Source organism: Taurulus bubalis (genome assembly GCF_910589615.1).
Source record: "Taurulus bubalis genome assembly, chromosome: 2".
Lineage (NCBI taxonomy): Eukaryota > Metazoa > Chordata > Actinopteri > Perciformes > Cottidae > Taurulus > Taurulus bubalis.
Window position 1 is genome coordinate 44,105 of NC_136590.1, and position 24,233 is coordinate 68,337.

The 24,233-nt window shown below is 45.5% G+C and overlaps 2 protein-coding genes across 2 annotated transcripts; both read right to left on the reverse strand.

Moving 5' to 3' along the window:
• Nucleotides 1-64: 64 nt before the first annotated feature.
• On the reverse strand, nt 65-10,195 carry pwwp2a (PWWP domain containing 2A; the record flags this gene model as incomplete). The annotated part of the gene is made up of 2 exons (XM_079236813.1): nt 65-3,137; nt 9,468-10,195. The coding sequence occupies 2 exons, from the start codon at nt 10,193-10,195 to the stop codon at nt 1,253-1,255; spliced, it is 2,613 nt and encodes an 870-aa protein (XP_079092939.1). The 3' UTR covers nt 65-1,252.
• Nucleotides 10,196-10,995: 800 nt separating this feature from the next.
• oatx (organic anion transporter X) lies at nt 10,996-23,918 on the reverse strand (the record flags this gene model as incomplete). The annotated part of the gene is made up of 15 exons (XM_079233577.1): nt 10,996-11,522; nt 12,064-12,191; nt 12,364-12,442; nt 13,111-13,219; nt 13,617-13,776; nt 14,679-14,733; nt 17,707-17,822; nt 17,951-18,074; nt 18,159-18,327; nt 20,831-20,985; nt 21,174-21,277; nt 22,451-22,580; nt 22,682-22,755; nt 22,834-22,998; nt 23,892-23,918. 15 exons carry the CDS (start codon nt 23,916-23,918, stop codon nt 11,375-11,377), a joined length of 1,743 nt encoding a protein of 580 aa, XP_079089703.1. The 3' UTR covers nt 10,996-11,374.
• Between the last annotated feature and the right edge of the window lie 315 nt (nt 23,919-24,233).

Here is a 24,233-nt window from a genome sequence, read left to right on the forward strand (position 1 = left end):
GACTCCTACAGTAAAACCACCACAGAAGAAGAGAGTTCAAATGACGACGATTCAAAGGGAAGTTTGACAGTTTTTTAATAGATTTAAAACATCAGAAAAAAAGCAGACACAAATCGACTTGATGGATTCAATTATTTGTGTTTCCGTTATTTGTCCCAAAGGTTTCTCGTTCAGGATCTCTGATCTGCAAACAGACGGTAAAAAGAGCCGAGGGGAAATCCTCCTTCGTCATCGTCATCATCATCATGGTGAGAGCAGAGCTGCCGTCCTTCCACCAGTCAGTGTGTTCTACCTGTCTGTCTGTACTACCTGTCTGTCTGTCTGTCTGTACTACCTGTCTGTCTGTTCGTCCTACCTACCTGTCTGTCTCATGTTGAAAAACTGAGGCTCCAGGGTCTCAAACAGATCCAGTCTAAACTGTTTGATAACTAATCAAGTAGTCTGATTACAGGACCACGGGGACCTGATCCCATACAGGACCACGGGGACCAGTCAGAACATGCGACTCCTCTGCTGCTGTATTGATCACCTGATCAACCTGAAACCCCTCAGACAGTCTGACCGCTCGGACCCAGCTCTAGACCCCGTTTGGGACCCCTGGCCTCAGTTTGAACAACACTTTGTTGTTTCACAGTTTTCGTCTTTGTGAACTGAGGAATGTTTTCAGTCTGACGCTCCTCAGCAGAACCCGGAGAACCCAGGAGAACCCGGAGAACCCGGAGAACGTCACACGCCTCATTTAGTGTTTCTCTTTACACCGGTTGTGAAGCAGCTGTCAGCCAATCAGAGGGCTGGATCTCCGGACAAAGATATCCTGACGTTTAGTCCAGAAGCACTGGATCTGACATTATCCACAATGCATCAGGAAGTTTCATTTGAGCCTGTATTCCGACATCACGATGACATCATCAGGTGATGCTGCGTTCACACTACCGTCAACTGCGGAGCTCGTAGTGTGAATATAGCACCTGAGGACCCGCGTGAAGACAGGGGTTGTGACCACAGAGAAGCCCCGCCTACTGCTCCCCTGAACACTGACAGGTGGATGAAAAGCCCCGCCCCCTCCACCCAGAACAGGAAACAGAAACATGAGCATCGTCCGTCATTTGCGTTGATCTCCGACAGACGGGGAACAGTCTGAGGACAAGCTCCTCCCACTTCCCGTTATTGTTGGGGGCGGGGCATGTGTTTGGGGGCGGGACATGTGTTTAGGGGCGGGGCAGGAAGGGCGGCGGAGCCAGCACAGCTGATGCTACGTCTCAAACTGCGTGAGCAGCGCCCGGACCTCGGGGGTAAGCTGTTTGGCGGCGCTGGCGGCCTCGGCGATGGCGCGGCGGTACGGGCCCTTCCTCTTCCTGTCGAAGCGCGACTGGAAGCTCTCCAGGAAGGGGGCCAGCTGGGCGAGCGGCAGGAAGGAGGTGGTGGGGGACCCGAACCAGGAGACCCGGGCCTCCTGCCGCACCGCCAGCCCGGTGTCGCCTCGCCGGGACACCGTGATGCCGAGCACGCGCGCCGGCCACCAGGGGAAGCCGTAGATCTTGGCCCAGACGATGTCGCCCACGCACACCAGCCGCCCGTCGGGCAGCGAGCACTTGGACACCAGCTTGGAGAAGACGGACGAGGAGGACGAGGAGGAGGAGGAAGAGGAGGACGTGGAGGACTTGCGGCGCCGCTTCAGCTCACCTTCCTCCTCTTCCTCCTCCTCTCCGCCGCCGGTCTGCGTATCCTCGCCATCGGCTCGGGGTGGGGGGGTGGCGGGACAGGAGGAGGAGGGACACAGAGGCCCTAGCAAGGAGGGAGGGGGGGCGGGGTCTCCGGGAGGGTCAAAGGTCTCTGTGGAGCTGCACTCGGAGTGGGAGGAGTCCAAGGAGCAGGGGGGAGGAGCCTCTACTACCTCGCCTTCACCCCCCTCTCCCGTCTCAGGACCCTCCTCTCCCGGGGAGCGGTCCTCCACCTCCTGCACCTCCAAACTGGAGGTGCAGGAGGTGGAGGGGGGCTCTGTGGTTGAGGGAGGGGGCGGGGCTTGGGACAGGTCCTGTGACGGGTTTTGGGGCGTGTCCTGTGACGGGTTTTGGGGCGTGTCCTGTGACGGGTTTTGGGGCGGGTCCTGGGGCGATTCTGGGACGGGTATGGGGGTGGGGCTTGAAGCAGGTTTGGGCGGCGATGAGCGAGGGCTCTGCTTCGGGGGCGAGGAAGAGGACTCCTGGCTGTCGTCGGTACGATACCTTTGGGGTTTGAGGCGCATCCGGGGTGGGAGCTCAGCAAGGCTCGGGCTGACGGCGCCACCACTGAGGTGCTGCAGGCGGCGAGTGAAGTGCACCTTCTGGTTGTGGTTCTGCAGGGCCGCTGCACGGGTCACGGCCTTGGTGCGGTCCTGGTTCTGGGGATGACCCTGGTTGTGGTTCTGGTCTTTGGGTTGGCGATGTGGCGGCTGCGGACTCCTCGCCAGCTTCTTGAGAACCTGCCGCGCTTCGGAGCAGTTGACGGGAGAACCTTTGGCTAGAACCTTCTTCGGGTTCAGCTTCAGACACGTGCGGCTGGATGAGGATGACGATGACGATGAGGCCACACCCCTCAGGACACGGCCAGAGGAGGACGAAGATGACACACGGATCCCTGATGAAGAGCGTCCTCCCTTGTCGTCACTTCTCAGCCGTTTGACCTCAGAGGATATCGGGCCCTCGGCCGGTCGGCGCCGCCGTGCCGCCTCCTCGGCCCTCGGGTCGCCCGGGCCCCGCCGGGCCTCCCGGAGCCCACTGGACGCCACCACACCTTTGCACTTGTCGCAAAGCACCTGGCGGGGGCGGAGCTTGATGGCATTCATGATGGAGGTCGGCTCCTCGCAGCGGTAGCGCCGCTTTGGCCGCTTGATCTTGCGCGGCAGCGGCTGAGGTAAGGCCTGGTTGTAGGTGTCCCTGATGAACAGCGGGGGCGGGTACGGCGCCCCCTCCTGGAACAGCGGCGGCGGTTTGGAGGGCCAGGGCTGAGGCTGGGGAGGGGGCGGGGCCACCGGGGCTACTTCCTGTTGGCTGGACGGGACAACGATGGTCGCCGGCGGGGACGGCATCGACATCCGAGGGCGACTCTGGTCGTCTCGTCTGGGGAACACGGTGATGGGGATCCCGTATGGGCCGAACCTAGCACAGGATGAGAACCTTAGAGACTCAGCTAAACACAGGATGAGAGTGTGCAAAACTGCAGGATTGTAGGATTGTAATAGTTTGATTTGGACTTGCACTTATATAATGTATATGTGTACATTACAATACTTAAAATGGATTATTGTTTATAAGTATTTCAGGTATGCATGGAATGTATTACAGCAGAGTCACTAGTCTGCTCTGGGCACATAGTAAGTTAAGTTCAGGGCTAACAAAAGGAGCAAGAACAAAAGGTCTGGACCCCCTGTGGTCTAGAGGGTCCTGTCTAGAAGGGGATCTATTAGCATTTGAACAGCTGAAGGAAAGAAGATGCTTTGCATGCGGGGGTTTCTAGAGGATAGACTCTAACTATCTAAATATAAATTGTCATTACACTGTAACATATAGAACTGAATAACAATTCCTTCTTGGTAAAATATTTAGTTAGCAAACACAGAAGTGCGGAGTGAGGAAAACAGGAATGTTATGGAGCCATCTTCAAAACCCAAGCCAAAGAGAGACTCCGCCCCTGTGAAACTATTAGCCAATCGCATGCCGTAGAAATGAACCAATGAGAGGCGAGTGAGCCCAATGTGCTGGGTTTAAAACCCCAGAGTAGCTTCCTGTGCAGGGGCCAGACAGGAAGGGCCCGTGAAAGCTTAGGCCTAAAACTACCCTCATCTGAGTAATTTACACTCTATCATGGTTGAAGTTTAATTAAAACAGTTTATTATAACTCATCGAATTCTGGACTTCTCTTCGCACGAGCACCCAAGGTTCTAAGAATATTTTAGAATACATAGACAGAGGTCCTTTATGTGGAGTTCCTGCATAAAGGTTCCCTCGCATGGCATTTCTAGGGTTATTATCTATGATTAATGATCTCTTATCAATTGCTCAAGTGTATTGTTTGTCAATCAATCTATAGCTTACTTACACACATACAGTCATACCTGCAAACTCATAAGGGGTGAAAAAGGTGACAGTTGATTGTATTAAGTGAAGAGAGGCATGTGACCCATTTTACTGTAGTGGATCTCCTTGGAGCAGAGGCTGCTTTAGCATGTCCTGCTTTATCAATATGTATGAACACTGCTTTATCAATATGTATGAACACTGCTTTATCAATATGTATGACACACTGCTTTATCAATATGTATGAACACTGCTTTATCAATATGTGTGAACACAGGACAGAGGAAGCTGTGCTGCTCTTCTCTCGTCTGTTTGACCTCCACCTGCAGGTCCAGCTCCACCTCATCTCAGCATCAAGCTGCTCTGCATATAGAGCGTCCTCTTCCTGGAACTCTTTCCTTCACATCATCTGATCAATATCTGGGCCTCTTATGACTACGACATCACGTTGTTGGCTTAGCCGTTGCTGGTATCCAGGGCTCCCTAACCCTCCTGCATTGAATCCGGTCCCTGCTGGTCTCCAGGGCTCCCTAACCCTCCTGCATTGTATCCGGTCCCTGCTGGTCTCCAGGGCTCCCTAACCCTCCTGCATTGTATCCGGTCCCTGCTGGTCTCCAGGGCTCCCTAACCCTCCTGCATTGAATCCGGTCCCTGCTGGTCTCCAGGGCTCCCTAACCCTCCTGCATTGAATCCGGTCCCTGCTGGTCTCCAGGGCTCCCTAACCGGACCGATCAACGCAGATGAGCCAGCGTTAACTTTAGGGATGGGTATCGTTTGGGGTTTTTCCCGATACCAATGCTAAAACGGTGCCTGAACCGATGCTTTCTTATTGCCAGGGCAAGTTATTTTCTTCAAATTGAACAATATATTAACTGTTTAAAGTATACTATAAATATAAATACATGAATAGAAAACACTTGACTTCAAACTACAGCTTCAAACCTTTTAACTTCAAACTATAAACAATATATTTAAAAGAACAGACACAAGCATCAGGTGGCCTGATGGACCGTGTGCAACAGAACTCAGAACAGAATGTTGGTTTGTTATAAAAGTATCGGTTTAGCACCGGTATCGTTATAAAAGTATCGTTTTAGCACCGGTATCGTAAAAATAAATAAATGATACCCATCCCTACTGATGGTCTCTCTCTCTCTCTCTCTCTCTCTCTCTCTCTCTCTCTCTCTCTCTCTCTCTCTCTCTCTCTCTCTCTCTCTCTCTCTCTCTCTCTCTCTCTCTCTCTCTCTCTCTCTCTCTCTCTCTCTCTCTCTCTCTCTCTCTCTCTCTCTCTCTCTCTGTCAGATCGAGGACCTATTGAAATGCTAAGTATTATTATTAGGGCCCGAGTACTGACGTAGTCAGATCGAGGACCTATTGAAATGCTAAGTATTATTATTAGGGCCCGAGCACTGACGTAGTCAGATCGAGGACCTATTGAAATGCTAAGTATTATTATTAGGGCCCGAGTACTGACGTAGTCAGATCGAGGACCTATTGAAATGCTAAGTATTATTATTAGGGCCCGAGTACTGACGTAGTCAGATCGAGGACCTATTGAAATGCTAAGTATTATTATTATTATTAGGGCCCGAGTACTGACGTAGTCAGATCGAGGACCTATTGAAATGCTAAGTATTATTATTCCCGACCTATGCGCAGGGAAAAGAGGTGCTTGGGATAAACCTACATTCTTCAAACTTTGCACAACCATCAGACTCGGCGAAAATTTTAATATAATTTGGGTGTCGACCAAAAGTCTGAGAAAATGTCTCTATAGCGCCCCCTTTAGGCTGAAAGGCTACGCTTTTTGCCAACTATGGCCGATTGACTTGAAATTTTACACACATGTCCGGGTGGGACTGCTCTACAAAAAACTCATCCGTGAAATTAAAATGCGCCTAATTAGATTTTCCGCCATTTTGAATTTTAAACGCTGGGTCCGTTTCTTACGAAATTTTCTGTGGATCATCATTGGCTTAATGTGATCAAATGATATCTCCCACTGTGTTGATATCTCATTGCGTTCAGAAGTTATTAACCAATTAACCTCTTAGGGGCGTGGCTCAATATGTCAATACACATAACTTCCTAATTACTTGGCCTATCTTCACAAACTTTGTAGCATATGTCAACATCGTGTCCCTTAACGTACCCAAATTGTTTCATAATATTCAAACACTAGAGGGCGCTGCAGTGAACCGATCAATTTTGGCATTTTCCTTGTTTTCAGGCGTTGTATTCTGACGAACTCCTCCTAGAGATTACACACGATTGATTTCACATTCGGGCAATATGATGTTGAGACCTTTGCAGGGAAAAGTTATCAAAGGATTTTCAAAATATTGAACTATGTGAGCGCAGAGCAGCGGCAAAGAGACACCATTTTCCATGAAAATGGAAGTTGCTTTAACTCGGCCGTACATGATGGAATCTACTCCATATTTCTCATATGCCATGACCTCTTGACCCTGAAGACATCCATATGATCATTTTTCATCCTAGTCATAGCGCCACCTAGAGGCAACAGGAAGTTACATGTTTTCTACTTGTACACCGTGCTCCTCACAGATTATTCAGATCCCTCTCAAAATGCGTCGGAACAGACTTAAGACATTGATAATGCATCACCTTGAAGATTGTAAGGATCCGTTGAACGGCGTAGCGTCGGTCCATCGCAGAAGTTCGATCCTTCGCCATGACCGAATAAACCGATGTAACTCGACTCCACATGATAAGATCCTTTCCAGGTTTCACATGTTTGATCAGCCTCCAGGCCTGAAGACATGTGCAGTCTAATTTTTAATTAGAGTCATAGCGCCACCTAATGGCAACATGAAGTAAATATTTCTATACTTTGGCTTGCTTCTCTTAGTCGGTCAATCAGATCAACTTCCAATTACTTCTAGACAAACATAAGACTTTCATGATGCCAGCCCCTAAAGCTTTTGATTTTTTGTGTAACGCTGTTGCCGTGGCGCCCCATCCTTCGCGGTCAACAACGAAGGTACTTTTGAGGGACTAAGCATGCTCGAAACGTAACTAAACTTGGCACACACATTTAAAGGCAAAGATGTAGTTGCCTGATATGACTTGAATGACTCAAAACTGGAACTTCGGCTCGATAGCGCCCCCTACAAATATTCAATTAATCAGCCCCAGCGCTACGGTTGACCTACATGTATGAAACTTGCTAGGAATATGTAACACATGTAAACTTAGAAATAACTCTCTTGGGACCATGCTCTAAACCGTACAGGAAGTCAGATAGCGACCCCTAAAAAAACTTGTTTTTTTTGACAACCTGTGAGTTGTGAAAGCCCACAGTTTTTGCCCCCTATCACCAATTGACCTGAAATTTGGCACACATGTCCGGTTGTGTCTGCTCTACAAAAAAGTACGTGGTCGCACTATAGTCCGCCTACTTAGAATTTCCACCATTTTGAATTTTGATAAAAACAATTTTTTCCTCAAATCTTCCTAAACGCTGGCTTCGATTTTTACAAAATTTTCTGTGGATAATTAAAGGTTCAATTTCATGCAAATATATCAAAAGCTTGTTTGTATCTCATTGTGTTCAAAAGAAAAGGACCCACTAACTTCTTAGGGGTAAATTCAACTAAATTCAACAAAGCAGCCCTTGCAGTACGTTCAACATAGATATACAATATTTGATAGGCATATGTACCACATATAAACTTAAAAATAACTCTCTTGGGACCATGCTCTAAACCGTACCAGAAGTCGGCCAATTTCGTTTTCGTCCTTCATTTCTAGTTCAAATTGCCAGAGTTTCCCAATAGGTGGCGCTCTGACTATGAGTTCATATGTGCATATTTGAAGTCTTCCAGCCATGCCTCTCATAAAGCATGTTAACTTTGGAACAGTTTTGACAAAGTACAGTGGAGTTACAACAGCTTGCTTTTTTTCCCCCTTTTCTTCTTCTTCGGGAGTCTCTATCCTTCCCCGCCTCAAGTTTCCATGGATTGTGGCTGTGCCTAGAGCCAGTCCTGCCTCCTGCAATGGCGGCCTTGCTGATGCCCGTCCTCTCTACCTCTTTCTGCTTCATGGATCGTGGACCATGCCTACTACTCATTATATTAATACTTTCTGTCATATTCATGTAACAAGCTAGAACTCCGAACACACACACACATATACATATATATATATATATATATATATATATATATATATATGTCTCTCTAAATTAAAGCTGCTCGCAGCTGTGACTGGGCCCTCGCTTCAAGCACGTCGGGGTAAGCCAAAGGGTCACCGGCTCGTCCGTCCGAGAACGATCGCCTGCCAGGCGGATGTTCGAGGCCGGGAGAGCCGGCGACCCCGACGTGCTTGAAGCGAGGGCCCAGTTACAGCTGCGAGCAGCTTTAATAATACATTTGGTTTTTGACATTTATCTACATGTGTCTACAATTTGATTCATATATTCCACTGCTTTTGTGAACCTAAGACCTTTGGTAAACCAATGTCCATCACCAAAACCGCTATACCACATGAGTAAAGTTATGTTTTCACAACAAATATGAAACATTTCCAAAATCAAGATTCAATTTTTCAGCTTTAGTCATATTTTCTCTTTACACTTGTGCCTTGGGACAATGGTGCCTCATTATATAGATAGCTGAGATTCTTCTGTAATTTTTGTATGTATGTATCATATGCAAGTGACTTTAAAAAGAGAAATTTAAAAATGATGTAAAATCAAGAAAATGACCCCAGACCCCAGAGTCTTGAAGATCAGACCTCAGCTTTTCTCCGTGTCTCACTCTGATCTCAGAAACGCTGGCGGTCAGCTGCTCTGCTCTTTATTCTTCTTCTCCGTAACTTATTGATTTATTGATTTTTTGACTGGCGTAATAACACAACACACAACGAATCGATGATGAAATTCGTTGCCAACTCTTTTGATAGTCGACTTTTAACGATTTTATCAATTCGTTGTTGCAGCCCTATTATTATGCAAATAATACAATATATTATTATAATAAAATATGATATAATCATTCTAGTTATTGGTCTGAACATAATACATAATTACATTAAAATATTATTATATTAATTCATTATGATATATTAATATAATAACAATATATTATTTTATGACATTACTATAGTAAGAATAAAAATAATAATATATTATGATATGATATATTTTTATTTTAATAAATTAAATATATTATGATATATTACTATAATAATAAAATAATAATATATTATGATAGGATATCTTAATATAATAATAAGTATATATTAATAATATGTTATATCATAATGCATTATATTATGATATTAATATAATAATATCATAAAATATAATAATTATAATAATAATTTAATAACAATAAATGATCTAATAATTCTAGCTGCTGTCTGCACACAGAGCCTGTGACGTCATACCTCCTGGACACGTCCATCAGAACTCCAGAGAACAGCTGCGTCCCGACCCGGAAGGACACCACCAGCGCGTCATCGATGACGTGGTCCAGGGAGACCCGGACTTCAGACCCGGGACTCAAATCCTGATCGGCGGCGAGACCGGGCTCCGGTTCCAGCCGAGAGGAGTCCTCCCCGGTGGTCACCAGCCGGCTCCTCGGGGACCGGGCCCGGCAGGGCGGGGAGGAGTCCCGCAGGCCCGGCAGCTCCTCGGACTCGGTCTCCGGGACAGACGGCCTCCTGAGCCCCGGCTGGACTCTGTAGTCCCGGTCCCGTCCCGCGGTCTCGGCCCGGTCCGGTTCCGCCGGGTCCGCTAGAGACAAGCCGGCCTCGGGGAGGGGGGGGTCCGGGACGGAGTGCAGGAACACGGCTGCGGGCTGCGGGTCCGCCGGGCTGCTGCGGGACCCGCCCTCAGGGTCTCCCGGGACCGCGGGACTGAAGCGGTCCAGCTCCTCGGTCCCGGCAGAGCGCGCGCTTCCCGCCGCGGACTCCGGCCCGACATGGTGGCGCTCGTCCGCACCAGGCTCCCGCCGGGAGAGGACCGGCTCCGGGGCCGGGTCGGGCTCCAGCGGGGCTCCTGGGAGTCCCGGACCGAGGGGACCCGGTTCTGCCGAGCCCTCGTCGTCCGTGTCCGCGGTCATTGTTGTGATCGGAACCGCTGCAGCTGCTGGCTCTGCAGCCACGGCCGCCATTTTCTTCCGCTGTGCTCAGAGCGGCGCCTGGCCCCGCCCCCACAGCGCTGCCTCCTGCGCAGGCGCGCCGCCGTTGGCAGGAAGCTCTGTCACTCAAATGAAACGAGCCAGAACGTCGTTTCTGATTGGACGATGAGTCGGAGTACGTAACGCGTCAGAGAGGCGTCATGAGGCGTCAATCTTCACGAGAAACGAAAACACTGAGAGCTCCAGACGATCGATGTGTGATCAGCAGCTGATTATTGTTTTATGTTTATGTGAAGATAAGGTTCCTTACTCTCAGTTTAATAGAATATTAAGTCTTACATCATGTAACTCTCTTGCTATACATATATGAATATGTATAAATATATATGTATGTATATATATATATTTATATATATATATATATATATATATATATATATATATATATATATATGTATATGTGTGTGTATATACTCCAGTGGCCTCATGGCGTCCCGCTCCTGTTCTTTTTAACTCTTATCTCTCTCATTGGTTTAGGCTTTACTCTTTGATTGTTTTAAATCCTCTGTTATGTTTTAATGGAAGTTGCTATGGGATGTAACCACACTGCATTGCTCCCTGGGTAACCTCCTCATGGTCAGACCTCTGAACCCTAACCTCATCTTGAATATTATGTCATCTTATATTAGACATTAACGTATAACTCATAGTGACTCTGACACAGTATTTTACAGGGTGGTAGTAGTACTTCTACTGAAGTATACGATCAGGGAGTACAGGTCTTGTCTTTAGCCACCACTGTGAATGCTGTGAGACAAGCAGCCAAAGCTGCACTCGGGTCATGTGACTCGGGTCATGTGACTGACGCAGCTTCATACCGCCTGAAACAAAGACAACAGTAATCTGATATTATTCATTTTTATTGGTGTTACACTGTTACTGGTTATTGATTTGTCATTATAAATGAAAGAAACTAAACTCTGAACAGAAAACACACGGCTTTCATCTAATCGATAATCTATAATCAAACATGGGAGTCTCTTTATTCAGACCAATTTAAAGATCTCAGAAAAATACATTTGCCTTTCATTCTTATTTTGTCATTAATGACTCCAGCCGTCTGATTGGTCGAGGTTCGGTCCTGCCGTCTGATTGGTCAAAGTTCACTCCATTCATCTGATTGTTCGAGGTCCAGTCTAGCTGTCTGATTGGTCAGAGGGCGTTCAGTCCCGTCACGTCTGCTTCCTTCTGCTCTTTTGAAGCTTCGCCTTCAGTGGAGACCGGGCCCCCACCACCGAAGTCCACGGCCTCTTTCAAAGACACGCCCTCTTCTTTCCGCGGGGCGGGGCTTGTTCCAGACCTTCATACCAGACAGTTTTCAGTTATTGACATTTGTTCATTTATGTATTACTTATTATTAAGAGCAGCAGTGTCACTCAGCAACAGCTTGCTCACAAAGCTAATAATGCTAACAAAGCTAATGATGCTAATAAAGATAATTAGGATAATGATGCTAATGACGATAATGAGAATAATGATGCAAATGACGCTTAAGATGCTCAAGAAGCTAAAAAAGCTAACACTGATAATAAAGCTAATGATGCTAACAAAGCTAATGATGCTAATGAAGATAATTAGGATAATGATGCTAATGACGATAATGAGAATAATGATGCAAATGAAGCTTAAGATACTCAAGAAGCTAGCAAAGCTAACACTGATAATAAAGCTAATGATGCTAATTAAGATAATTAGGATAATGATGCTAATGACGATAATGAGAATAATGATGCAAATGAAGCTTAAGATGCTCAAGAAGCTAACAAAGCTAACACTGATAATAAAGCTAATGACGCTCATGAAGCTAACACTGCTAACTAGGCTGTTAGCCGGTAGCTCACCATCTCTCCTCTACGTCTTCGATGGTGTCGGGCAGCGGCATGTTAAGCGTCTCCGGCAGGAAGCAGGCAAAGCAGCCGGCCAACACTGCCGAGCCCCCATACACCACACTGGGCAGAGCAGGGAATACCTGGGAAATGTAGTCCATGAGTACTGTTAAGATTAGCAACAACAACGCTAAAGCAGAGAGACAGGCAGAGAGGAGATCTGTTTTAAGACTTGAAGAGAGAAGGATTGATTGAGATATGTATTCTTTAGATTGATCACATAGATTTTTATGAATTCATTAAATTATTGTTCACCTCGTCCAGGATGAGGACGGCAGGAGCGGCCATGCTGCCAATTCTCGCCATGGTGGACACGAAGCCCATTCCTGTCTGCCTATAAACACACACACACACACACACACACACACACACAATAATAAACACACACAAACTCGTTACCCTATCTCTAAGGCTGAGCCCGGCCACCCTACGGCACGTAACTGGTGTGAATCCTACTAGAAGGACAATACTTTGTGTTGGTAGCTAATTACACATCAGAGCTGACTGGGATGACATGTGGAGTTCCTCAAGACTCAATACTGGGGCCTCTTCTGTTCACATCTACATGCTGCCACTGACTCACTATGAACAACACAGTGTGTTATCGTTATGCAGACGACACACACATCTACATCACTATATCACCAGTGGACTATGATCCTATACAAGGGCTGGTAGCATCACTATATCACCAGGGGACTATGATCCATACAAGGACTGGTAACATAACTATATCACCAGGGGACTACGATCCATACAAGGGCTGGTAACATCACTATATCACCAGGGGACTATGATCCATACAAGGACTGGTAACATCACTATATCACCAGGGGACTATGATCCATACAAGGACTGGTAACATACCCCTCATGTCGCCTTATGAACCATCTGACCCCACAGGTGGTCTGGGACTGGTCTACCTTATGAGCCATCTGACCCCTCAGGAGGTCCTCATCATATTAGTAAAGACATGCCTTGCTGAAGGGCAGCGTGTCTCACCTGATGACGGTGGGGTAGAGCTCTCCGGTGTACAGGTAGACGGTGGTGAAGGAGGCCGAGGTGAAACCTTTCCCGAGACACGCCAACACGGTCCTCATGGTCTGCATGTCTGTGTGTTCATTATATTAACTGATTATGAGTCATAATAGGATTTATTTAATTTCATTAACAGATTGTGTAATATGAATATGTGTGTTGGGGCGCACTGAGGGTTCTCCTGAGTATAGAATTACAAATGTGTTTATATATTAATGTTGTCTGTCCATATTTGACTGTGTTCTTTTTTAAATAAACTTCTGTCTTCACAGGACGTCAGGCTGAGGCAACAAAAGCTTAGTCAGGTTTTAAAAAAAGAAGATATCACTCAAAATGTAAAGGCCCACAATAGTGTCTATAATTGTGCATTTGCTACCTGCGTCTCTTAACGCCTTTTAAGGTGTGTTTTAGCGTGTATAATGTGAGTACTATTGTGTATTAATGTCTATTAGGTCTATCAGGTTTCTTACCTGTGGGCACGAAGATATTGGCGAAGATGATGAGAGCAGCCAAAAAGAGGCAGGTGGCCTGAGAGACCCTCCTCCCCAGGTAAGTGAGCATGCCCAGAGCCATCAGTTTGGCAGGAAAATCAACAGCTCCAAAAATGATCTGTATCTGATAGATACTCACCTGTAACAACCAGCAGCCAATAGGAGGACACGAAGGGTGAAACCAAAGTGAACATAAATCAACATGAGGCAGAAAGACAGGTAGGCAAGTAGACAGGTAGAATAGTAGACATGCACAAAATAAACCACTTAGTTCGGGAAAACATCATGGTTGGGCTTAAAATAATGATGTAAACTAACTAAATGTAGGGACAACACATCACTAATGTTACTTCTACATAACTCTATCTCTACCTTTAAACCCACATAATCTGAACCTCTGGTTTCTTTCCTTTCTCTACCTTTAAACCCACATGATCTGAACCTCTGGTTTCTTTCCTAACTCTACCTTTAAACCCACATGATCTGAACCTCTGGTTGTTTTCCTATCTCTAACTTTAAACCCACATGGTCTGAACCTCTGGTTTCTTTCCTATCTCTACCTTTAAACCCACATGATCTGAACCTCTGGTTTCTTTCCCATCTCTACCTTTAAACCCGTACGACTTGAACCTCTGGTTTCTTTCCTATCTCTACCTTTAAACCCGTATGATCTGAACCTCTGGATTCTTTCCTATCTCCCCCTTTAAACCCGTACGACTTGAACCTCTGGTTTCTTTCCTATCTCTACCTTTAAACCCGTATGATCTGAACCTCTGGATTCTTTTCTTATCTCCCCCTTTAAACCCGTACGACTTGAACCTCTGGTTTCTTTCCTATCTCTACCTTTAAACCCGTATGATCTGAACCTCTGGTTTCTTTCCTATCTCTACCTTTAAACCCGTATGATCTGAACCTCTGGTTTCTTTCCTATCTCTACCTTTAAACCCGTATGATCGGAACCTCTGGTCTCAGGTGGATCAGGTGCACAGGAAGATATCAGCAAAGCTCACATTAAGCATTAATGCTATTCATGTGACTCACCCCGAACTTCTGCAGATCCATCGCCAAACCGTAGTACGCAAAACTGGTGGAGAACCTGAAGGAGAAGACATACTGCTGATAGATTGGTGGCTTGGTTGACAGATGGACAGGGGAATAGGTAAACAGGTGGATAGGTGGACAGTTAGACCAAGTGGATAGGTAAACAGGTGGGCAGGTGGAAAGGTGGGGAGGTAAACAGGTGGACAGGTGGAAAGGTGGGGAGGTAAACAGGTAGACAGGTGGAAAGGTGGACAGGTAGATAGGTAGACATGTGGGCGGCCGTGGTTCGGTGGTGAGCAAGGTTGTCCTTCAATCAGAGGATTGGCTGTTTGACCCCCGACCTACAGTGTGTGAATGTTAGTTAGTCCTGATGGCTAGGTGGCACCTTGCATGGTAGCCTCTCCCATCATGGTAGCTCCTACCATCAGTGTATGAAAGGGTGTGAATGGATAAATGATGACAAGTAGTGTTAAAGTGCTTCGAGTGGTCGGAAGACTAGGAAAGATCTCTACAAGAACAGGTTTAAGACAAAGCCAAGATATGTTATAATAAGTGTTCCAAACATATGGCTCTGCTGCTTTCTAAAATGTATAATCTGCCTTTTTTTACTGTCAATAGCAAGTCTCCTTTTACTGCATCATAAACCGATAATATGCAGCATATTGTGGCGATTAATGTTTTTCTCTGCAACCAACACAATGTCATCAGCATAAAACAGAATATGAACGTTTATATTGTTAATCAATATGTCTCTATCATTTACATGAAGTGTGGGAGACCACATTTCCCCGCGTACCCCCAAAAATAGCAGGAAACCGACCAGTCCGGAAATCATTTATATTTAAACATACAATTCCTTGTATGATATCTTATACATTTTTACAGTGTTTTCCAATGAAAGTCCAGCAACACGTGTTGATTGCATGGAAACATTGTGAAATACTTAGTTAAGTTGAGGCAACAGAACTATTTATTTATGTTGGGTGAGGGTTAAAGAAAAGATGGTGGTTTGGGTTAAAATAATTACTGAAGTGGAGTGTTTCACACAAGGCTTCGAACAGCTGTCTCCAGATTGAAAGGCCTCCGCTCCCACCCATTCTGTTTGAGATTTTTGCAGTCTTTATAATTTCAGGTTCATGATTAAATACAAATAGATTTTTTGGGATATCTATGAATTACAGGTTAGTAATTGTTATAGGTATAGCTGTATGAGAACGGCCTGAAACGTGCAAACGGGGCTTTAATGGCTTTATAACACACACAGGAGCATCAAAATTAACTTACACTCCAAAAGATCCTTATTCATCCAATCAAAGGCTTCTCCTAGTCTGGTTCTCACCACAGAATAGATGATCAATACATGAAATGATTTGATAATCCACCAACACTACATAAAACGCTGGCTAATTATTTAGTCATTCCTGAATAATGTTTACAAACTGTACTGATCAGGTACGTGATAGCGTTGTCATTTAATGGAACTCTAGGCTTGACTTCTATGTGTATTTCAAATGTATCATTTTGAAAGCACGTTTCCCAATTTAAAATATTCAAAATATTAGGGAACTCATTAGGGATGTCCTCTCATTAAGTTTACCTTTTTGTACTACCGTTCTGCCCTTGCTCTTGTGGGATCTGACTATACTATTAACAGCAGTGGCGGCCATCAGCCACTTTAACTTGGAGAAGAAGAAGACGCTGCAGCTGCAGACTTTCCTTGTGGACACTGTGGCCCAGTCTCAATCTCCACCTTACGGTCTTTGAGGCTCCCGTGAAGTCCTTGAGGGCTTAGTTCTGTCCCATTGTCACATCGTAGAGTGATTGAGACTCTGACAGACATTTTGAGCCCTTTTTGATCCCTTTCCGTAAGTCAGCATTAGCTAACCCTTTACCTAATGGAATTACCCACAATTCATAGCAATGTGACGTTAAACACTCAATTCTCAATGGAAGCATGGAGATGTAAAAAAAAAAAAAGGTAAACAAAGAGACATGTGGGCAATCAGCCCGATAAAATACATTTACACTACAACATTACGGATTAAAGATGGAACATAAAAACACATGAAATCAGAGGAATACAAGCAGAAAATATATATAATTAAAAAAAAAGTACATTTTGACAAAACGAGTAAATCTCACACTCAGCCCCTTAGCAGCTGGCGTCAGTGAGTCCCTGAGAGTTCAGGGTGTGAGGGTTTAGGACATTGAGGTTGGGCCTGTATAACACTTGGACCTGCTGTCACCCCAGCCCCGCGGCGCATCTCACCCTGCTTGGCCGCTCGCGAAGGAAACTGGAACGCAGGTCTGCGCTAGCTCGCTGTTAGCGCGTCAGTTCGTCTTGCGCGTATTTATGTATACGATACAAGACAGCAGGCCTAGGTAGAAAATGCACGGCCAGAATGCATTCCTCAACCCATGTTCAAGGACACATATTCATTTACAGATTTAATTATAGAATTGACCATTAAATAGAAAATGGTAAATGGAGTGTACTTGTTTATCTCTTTTCTCGTCTTTCGACCAATCAAAGCACTTTAACACCACATGTCATCATTCACCCATTCACACCCATTCATACACTGATGGGAGGAGCTAAGATGATGGGAGGAGCTACCATGCAAGGTGCCACCTGCCCATCAGGACCAAGTGACATTTACACACCGTAGAACAGCTATGGGAGTAATTTGGGGTTAAGTGTCTTGCCCAAGGGCACATCGACAAGGACTATTGGAGCCGGGGCTCGAACCGCCGATCCTCTGATTGAAGGATGATCCTGCCCACCACTGAGCCACAGTCGTCCTTGTAGAACAGGATTATGACATGCATTACTATAATCTGTTTTCCACTTAAATATTTGATCAGTCTCAAATGAAGACTCACTATTTGCATTATGCTCTCCTTTGGAATTAAAATGCTCATCTTCAAACCCTATTCATGTATTTCCCTCCAAAATTGCTAATTTGTGATTCTCTCTTATAACATTAAAAAAACTGATAGTATTTCAATTCAGGTAAAGGTTTCTGACCAGACAGCCACCAGACAGATGGAGATCCGTCTCATCCCTCTCGTCCTCAGTAGATCGTATGCTGTGAACGTTAAATGACTCGACTGAATCTCCTTATTCATGTGAGAGTGCAGAACCTGCAGGTGTAAAAGAACTGATCTCAGCTTCTGATTGGACATCACACATCTTTATAGACAGGACAGACAGACGGCTCACCTCCAGGGTTATCACACATCTTTATAGACGGGACAGACTGACAGCTCACCTCCAGGGTTAATTTGTCGACAACCTCTGGTTTCCCATTGATTCGAGCGACTCGATGAAGACTCTTTAAGGCCTGCTCAGACTGACGGTTCAGAACCAACCAACGAGCTGACTCTACATACCACCTGACCAATCAGAGAGCAGAAAGATCAGAACTCCCCGACCACTCAGAGAGCAGAAAGATGAAGTACATTTGAAAGTGGACTGACCAGCTGTAGCTGAAGAACAGGAACATGGGGGCACAGACGATCAGCTGTAACTTCCTCCAGTCTCTCAGCCAATAGGCAAGCCCTGCCAGGATCATCTGACCAAAGGTGAAAAAGAAGGAGGTGAGCGTGCCCACTAACGTCCTTTCTTTTGTTGGGATCCACTCCACTTCTGGAGACAGACAGACAGGTAGACTGACATGCTGATCAACCTCTGAGGACACATCATCAGAACCTGCAGTTCATGGTCGACAAACATACTGACAGGTAGACAGACAAGTAGACAGACAGACAGGTAGACAGCCAGGTAGACAGACCTATAGACAGAATGGTAGACAGAGTGGTAGACAGAGAGGTGGACAGAGAGGTAGACAGACATACATACAGACAGACAGGTAGGCAGAGAGGTAGACAGACAAACAGTTAGCGGATAGGTTCAACAAGAGCCTCAAAGCCATGCTGAGGAAGGCCATCGACAAAGACGGAAGAAACTGGGACCAGCTGCTACCCTACCTTGTGTTTGCGGTAAGAGAAGTTCTTCAGGCTTCTACTGGCTTCTCACCCTTTGACCTGTTGTATTCTCACAAACCCAGAGGCCTTCTAGACATAGCCAAGGAGACGTGGGAGGAGCAACCCTGTCCCCATCGTACCATGATTGAACACGTGGGGGCGATGCGAGACAGGATGGCAGCTGTGGTTCCCATTGTGAAGGAGCACATGGAGAAGGATCAGCTTCTAAAAAATGGTATGATCAAGAGGCGTTGTGCAATTGTCTTCCCCCAGAGAGCTGAAAGAACCTGCCCGGGACGAAGTGCAGCTTGGCTCGGACCTCTCCCCTCACCAGCTGCAGCAGCAACGGAGCTTGTGGAAGGTAATCAGGATGTCTTTTCATCCCTCCCAGGCTGCACCCACCTGGTGGAACATGAACCACGCACCCAGCCGGGAAAACCAGTGGACCAAAAGTTGCATCGGGTGCTGGAGGCCCGCAAGAAGCTGATTGACGAGGAGGTAAGGAAGATATTGCAGTTGAGTGTGCCTGGTCAAGCCCCATCGTTCTGGCAGACAAGCCTGACAAAAAAGTACTTTTCTGTAATGATTTCAGAAAAGTAAATGAAATGTCTGAATTTGATGCATACTCCATGTCTTGTGTTGACGAGCTAATTAAAAGCCTGGGCAAAGCCTGGTTCCTAACCACCCTGGATCTCACAAAAGGGTATTGGCAGGTTCCCTTGTCAGCAGGATCAAAGGAGAAGACTGCCTTTGCCACCCCGGGAGGTCTTTGGCATTACCGTATGATGCCCTTTAGTCTGTTTGGAGGTCCCGCCACGTTCCAGTGCTTGATGGATCAGGTACTTAAACCCCATCGAGAGTACGCATCTGCCTATCTGGATGATGTTTGATTCAGAGGTCAGACATTTACTGCGTGTGTAGAAGGTCCTGGACTCCCTCCGACAAGCAGGCTTGACACCCCCTAAAGTATCAAGACAACCTCCTACTACCTCCTAGAGACTCAGTACTACCACCTAAAGATACACTACTACCGCCTATTTAATAACAACTACCTCCTAAAGGCACAACTACCTCTTAAACATACACACCTTCCTCCTAAAGACACTACTACCTCCTAAATAATAACTACTACCTCCTAAAAAATCACTACTACCTCCTTAAGACACACTACTACCTCCTTAAGACACACTACTACGTCCTAAAGACACACTCCTACGTCCTTGATTCAGAGGTCAGACATTTACTGCATGTGCAGAAGGTCCTGGACTCCCTCCGACAGGCAGGTTTGACAGCGAACCCCAAGAAATGTAAGCTGGCTTTCGGGGAGACCCACTACTTGGGGTATACCATCGGGCAGGGCCTTGTCAAACCCCAGGAGGCAAAACTCTGTGCCATCCAAGACTTGCTAAAACCATTGACCAAAAAAGCAGGGGAGATCTTTTTTGGTCATTGCCATTTACTACCGACAATTCATCCCTGACTTTTCTATGATAGCTGCCCTTCTCACAGAACTGACAAACAAGAAACACTCTAGGAAAGTGAAGAACACTCAGTTATTTATTTGAGTCGCTGCCTAGAGAGAAGATCTATGCCACAGTGGAGAAAGAGTGCCTAGCCTTAAAAAGGGCCCTGGAAACCCTCAAATATGACCTGCTAGGAAGGAGGTTCACTCTGGTGACAGATCATTTGCCTTTACAATGGATGGCAAAACACAAAGAGACAAACAGCAGGGTAACCAGGTGTTTTTTAAGCCTCCAGCCTTTTAATTTCTCTGTCATTCACAGGCCGGGACGTCACCATGTAAACGCAGATGCCCTGTCCCGCCGTGATGCCTTCTGGGCCTCATTCCCCCTGCCGAGGACGTCAGGCCCGTGGAGAGAGATGTGTGGCATCACAAGGGGACAGGTAGTGGAGGCGCACTACATTCCCACTCATGATAAGCGCCCACACCACAAAATGGCCGCCATGGTCGACACTACATCTCCCAGACTGCCTCATCACTCACCCAGCTGCAGGTGCTTAGATTGTGCCTGTTTTTCAGCTCTTTTGCACTGCCTCTCCCTAGCCGACCCCTGGGACATCCTGTGACACTACAATACAGGTAGACAGAGAGGTAGACAAGCAGACAGACAGACAGACAGACAGGTAGACAGGTAGACAGGTACTCAGTGAGACTGCATTCAGGATGATGCCGGACACCGCCATCCCACTCAAAAACCTAAACACACAATAGGCGGTGTATGAAGGAGAGAGGGAGGAGCTACAACCGAGAATTCCCAGTTGCAGGTACGACCAAATAAGGATAGACCGCCTCCCAAACCTGAGAGAGAGAGAAAGAGACGGAGAGACAAAGAGACAGAGACAGACAGAGAGAAAAAGGGACATTTTGATTGCACAGGTAAGGAGAACAGACAATATCCAACTAAAACATGGACATGGTCATAAAAAATTGCTTCACAGCCGCTGCTGGTTCAAAACATGACTTGAATGTTTATATGTGAGTCTTACCTGTCTGAAAGACCTCCAAAAATAATGGCTCCTGCTAAAACTCCGCCCATATAGATGGTCTGAATCATCTGTTTCAGTGGACGCAGAGAACACACCAGCTCCCACTGAAAAAAAGAGACCAATCCAGAGTGACAGTAGCTATACAACCTACTAGAGTATCATGACAACCTCCCAAAGTATCACTATCACCTACTAGAGTATCAAGACAACCTTCTAAAATATCACTACTACCTCCTAAAGTATAACTACAACCTCTGTGACGACCCTCCTCCTCACAAACCCTAGGTGTCGCTGTTATTTTGGTTCTCTGTTGCAGGTGCTGATTGGAGTGTCATCAGCTGGATGAACTACCCCTGATCTGGGGGGACCCTAAAGACCTTCATTTGGCAGCTGGATCTCTCTGGGGGAGGAGATCCTTTGTGTCACTGGCATGACACAGTTGCTTTGACGTGTGTTTTAGTTCTGTTTCTTGGTACACTCTGCTACACATCCATACATGCACTTCACTACTGATAACTGATACTTCAACTTTACATGGTTTGACTTATGTTGTTAAAAATAAATGGCGTCTTGTTAGCGGCCTGCTCGTTTGTCTCCCTGTTTGTTGCAATCTCTGAGCCGGGTTGTGACACCTCCTAAAGTATCAAGTCAACCTCCTAAAGTACCACTACAACATCCTAAAGTATCACTACAACCTCCTGAAGATCCACTATTACCTCCTAAAGAATTAGTACTACCTGCTAAAGACATACTACTACCTCCTAAAGACACACTACTACCTCATAAAGTATCACTACAACATCCTAACGTTTTACTACTACCTCATAAGGACACACTATTACCTCCAAATGAGACACACTATTACCTCCTAAAGACACACTACTACCTCCTAAAGACATGCTTACTCCTAAAGAATCACTACTACCTCCTAAAGATACACTACTACTTCCTAAATATACACTTCTACCTCTTAAATACATTTCTACCTCCTAAATAATCACTACTACCTCCTAAAGACACACTACCTCCTAAAGATACACTACTACCTCCTAAATAATCACTACTACCTCCTAAAGACACACTACCTCCTAAAGATACACTACTACCTCCTAAATAATCACTACTACCTCCTAAAGACACACTACCTCCTAAAGATACACTACTACGTCATACATAATCACTACTACCTCCTAAACATCACTACGTCATCACTCTCTCAGAACGACTTCCTCATTGACCTCAGTGTTGATGAAAGTGAGCAACTTTCTCCTCGTTACCTCGGAGACGGTGGTGGCGAGGAACTCTGAGTTGTCGAATGTCCATCCGTCCAAACATCCTTCTGTCTGTAGCTGACTAACATTAGCTGTGTTGTTCGGGACTAACAGCTGCCACTGAGGTTCAACATACCTGAACAACAGCAAGTGGAAGAGGAAGTGATGTCAGAGGGACTTTATTCATCAATACAATGCAACACAGAGAGGAAACAAACAAAGACTGAAAGCGTCGACCTCTTGCAGCGGTCCAGTCTTGTTCCTGATGGGTCCATAGGGATGAAAGCTTTGATAAACTGTTTCTCCTCCACCTGCAACAACCAATCACATCTATCGATCATAGTACTGAGCGGATTGATGAAGTAATTGGACAGGTGAAGACAGGTTACCTGGTATTGAGACAGGTTGTAGAGCGTGTGATTGGCCGGCAGGCTGCAATGGTGGGCGGGAATTCCTGAGACAAAGTTGTTCAGCAGGTTCTGACTTGCCATCAACAAACCAGGTAAACTGATAAGAGTCACATGGAGCCACTGGTACCTGCCGAATCCGCCCACCTTTCCATGGCAATGGTGGTGGTGGGGGGGGGGGGGATTACAGAGTACGTGACGTATTAATCAGATTATATGACGCAGTAATGAGATTGCATGGTGCAGTAATCAGATTATATGATGCAGTAATCCTTTTATATGATGCAGTAATCAGATTATATGACATCAGATTATATGATGCAGTAATCAGATTACATGACATTAATCAGATTATATGACACAGTAATCAGATTATATGACAGTAATCAGATTACATGACGCAGTCATCAGATTACATGACATTAATCAGATTATATGACATTAATCAGATTACATGACGCAGTAATCAGATTATATGACACAGTAGTCAGATTATATGACGCAGTCATCATATTACATTACATTAATCAGATTACATGATGCAGTAATCAGATTATATGACACAGTAATCAGATTACATGACGCAGTCTGTGTCATATAATCTGATTAATGTAATGTAATATACATTACATTAATCAGATTATATGACACAGTAATCAGATTATATGGCATTAATCAGATTATATGACACAGTAATCAGATTACATGACATTAATCAGATTATATGATGCAGTAATCATATTACATGACATAAATCAGATTATATGATGCAGTAATCAGATTACATGAGAGTAATCAGATGCTCCCATTTATTGCACATACATGGCAATAAATGGTTCTGATTCAGATTATATGACGCAGTAATCAGATTTAATGGTGTAGTTACCAAGAGTATTTGAAGCCGTAATCAGATTACATAACGTAGTAATTAGACTGTATGACGGATTAAACAGAGTACATAACGCAGTGATCAAAGTACTTGACGGGGTACTCAAAGTACATGATGCAATACTCAGCAGTAGTTCAGAAAACTGTCTCACCTCCTCCAGTAGATCAGCGAAACCCATCTTCTTTCCAGGAACAGAAGTATACTTTACAGTCACAAGAAGTACTCCTCCCCTGTGAGCCCAAGAGGTCTGATCCGATGGCACCAGGGCCCCAACAGCAACAATAACAGCAGAAAGTGGGGCGTTCAGGATTTGATGTTCACTGACATCAGTGTAAACCTAAGAACAAAACAAATTCATAAAAATGCACAAATTTGCACAAACATTTTCTTTAAAAAAAATTGACTCACTTTGGAAACTCAAGAACCGTGCTTGAATGCTTAGGTCGAATATCAATTATGACAGACAAAAACTGTTCCAAACCTCCTCCAAACA